This window comes from Acanthamoeba castellanii (assembly GCF_000313135.1).
Source record: "Acanthamoeba castellanii str. Neff unplaced genomic scaffold scf7180000084725, whole genome shotgun sequence".
In the NCBI taxonomy this organism is placed as follows: Eukaryota; Discosea; order Longamoebia; family Acanthamoebidae; genus Acanthamoeba; species Acanthamoeba castellanii.
Genome location: NW_004457255.1, coordinates 9,323 through 11,808, shown reverse-complemented (window position 1 = coordinate 11,808; position 2,486 = coordinate 9,323). Strand labels below are relative to the sequence as shown.

Below are 2,486 nucleotides of genomic sequence, written 5' to 3'. Positions count from 1 at the left end.
CGACTGTGCGACCGCCCCGCGCACCGCGCACGACCGTGGTCAGAGCTCAGGTGGTGGGTAGTAGTGGTAGTCAGGTGGTGGTGGGTCCGTACCAGATTCCAGCGCAAGCGCAGGCTGTTGATGGAGGGCAGCGAATCGACGGTTCGCTGCAGGGCCGAGAGCAGCGTCGGGCCGTCGTACCACGGGAACTCGGTCTGGGGGTCGCGCCGCACGATGTTGGTGCCGCGGGCGGCCGAGATGGGCACGAACTGCGTGGCGCCGGGCGGTACTCCCGCGATCGCCAACGAGCGGCTCATCTGCAAGGCGCGCGTGTGCGGACGCAGTCAGCAGCTTGCTCGGCTGCGGAAAAGTCAAATCGATTTGAAGAGATCTCAGCAGAGGAAGTGTACCTGCGCCACGAGTTCGTCCATGCGTGCGCTGCTCGAGTTCCACTGATCAGCGCAGCTGTCCGTTTTGTTGATTGCCACCTTTGCACCACACACACACACACACACAAGAGTCAGTCTTGGAGAGGCGCTTGCATGTGCGTGTGAGCCGCGGCGCGCACCACGAGGTGCTTGATTCCGGCAACGACGGCGGCCAAGGGCTGCTGTCGCGATCCGGCGCCCGCATCTCCTTCCTCCGAAGAGACCACGAGAACGCAACAGTGGGCTCCGACGAGGTTCCGCCAAAAAGTTCTTCACGTACGCCCGGTCGCCTTTCACATTGACGCAAAGCACATTTGAAGCCAAAGTGTAAGTTAATCGTCATCTTCATCTTCTTCATCTTCTTCATTATCTTCATCATCTTCATCATCTTCTCGTGGTCAACTCGAGAGAAAGAAAGGGAGGAGAAGAGCGGTACAGGGAAGGTCGACGAGGGTGAGATGGCAGCGCGGCTCTTGTAGGAGCAGCAGCTCCCCGCAACGGCTCGCGCGTGTGGGCTCCCGCTGAAGAGTTTGCTGTACTCTCGCGTGCCTGCCCAAGTGCAATGCGCACACGATGAGTTTGTGCGGTGGTGCGTGTGTCGTGTGGTGTGTGTGTCGTGTGGTGTGTGTGTGTGTGTGTGTGCATGCGACGCACTCGGCAATCGTTGGAAGGGCCTTGGACAGATCATCGGTCGCCAGTGGGTGGAGCGCGCGCAGGAGATCGAACAGGGTGCTCTTGCCGCCGTGGCTCTGGCCCAGGAGCGCCACCGTGGTGTGCTTCGTGCGGCGCGCCAGCGCAAAGTAGGCCTCCTTCCACCGATCCGCCACCACCTGACTCTAGAGACACGCTGCCCGAGGAGGTGAGNGCCCCAGGCCATTGGCATGAAGTAGAGCGAGTAGCGCGCCGGGGGGGGGGTACCAGAGGGGCTTGGAAGGGCAGGTGGGCGAGGAGGCGGTGGACGAGGGCCTTCCACAGGGCAGGGTCGCTGGCGAGGGCGGCCCATTGGCGGCACACGAGCGCGCACGACGACGCCACCTGGTGCCCGTCGCCCAAAGCCACCAGCACACCCTGCACCACCTCTGTCCCCCAAAGCCCACAAATTAATCAGATCTCAAGGGACTCAATCGTTGTATTCCATTCGTATATGCAATGTGACATAGCGGGCACGATGTTAATTAGAACGGGCAAGGAAGCAATATACCAGGAGGCAACGAGTCCATGCAGCTGTTCGAGATATTGAAAAGAAATAAGAACGGCTGATCTAGAACCAGTCTGTCGGAGACAAAAAAGATTGAACGGAGTGGGATTTGAACCCACGCATCCGAAGATAACAGTGCCTTAAACTGTCGCCTTAGACCGCTCGGCCATCCGTCCCGTTAAAAGTGCAGCCAATAACATCCTCGTGGAGAAAACTGGCTTTGTCCCATTAAATACAGATTGACTGCTTTCTGTTGGCCAAAGCACTATTGTATTTTCAGTCAACCGATCCGCCCAAGCAATGGGAGTTGACGACGAAAAACATAGCAAAAAATGAAAGCCGTCCTAGGACAGGCAAGGAATGTGACGGGCGAGGAGTGTGGTGGATGATGGATACGGCCATACTGCGCAGAAAGCACAGCTGCCCATCCGAACAGCGAAGTTAAGCTGCGCCAGGCGGTGTTAGTACTGGGGTGGGCGACCACCCGGGAATCCACTGTTCCGTATCCCTTTTGCTCTTTTTGCTTGTCTATCTGCGATCTGGCCGATGTTTTTTTTGTAATGCGAATGTTGAGCAACGCGAAGCCGTCCTAGCTCAGTCGGTAGAGCGCAAGACTCTTAATCTTGTGGTCGTGGGTTCGAGCCCCACGGTCGGCTATCTTTTTCTCTGTTGGCTGAAGCTTCACCAGAAATGATGATTACATCATCAGGCGCCGTATTTAGGCGTTTTGCCCAACTTGAAGGCCAGCTCGGCCACGAACTGCTCGGCGGCGATGTTCCCATTGGCACCCTTGCTCTTGACCTCGGCCTCGGTGAATCGCTGGACGTCGTCCCTTCGCGTCGATCCCTCGTGGTAGTAGGTCGCCAGATGGCCAGCCCTGC

At 58.0% G+C, this 2,486-nt stretch overlaps 2 protein-coding genes across 2 annotated transcripts in view; one reads left to right on the top strand and one right to left on the bottom strand.

Moving 5' to 3' along the window:
• Positions 1-121, top strand: part of ACA1_160880 (clathrin adaptor complex small chain subfamily protein) — a gene marked incomplete at both ends in the record, with an annotated part of 1,195 nt that extends 1,074 nt beyond the window's left edge. The window contains one exon of the mRNA XM_004333047.1: positions 103-121. Within this exon, the coding sequence (XP_004333095.1) occupies positions 103-121 (19 nt within the window). The remainder of the gene's footprint in view (positions 1-102) is intronic.
• Positions 122-323: 202 nt separating this feature from the next.
• Positions 324-1,487, bottom strand: ACA1_160870 (uncharacterized protein; the record flags this gene model as incomplete). Its single annotated transcript, XM_004333046.1, has 6 exons — positions 324-339; positions 399-467; positions 548-777; positions 844-940; positions 1,062-1,243; positions 1,326-1,487. Coding segments are annotated over 6 exons (756 nt in total), but the record flags the coding sequence as incomplete, so codon positions are not given.
• Between the last annotated feature and the right edge of the window lie 999 nt (positions 1,488-2,486).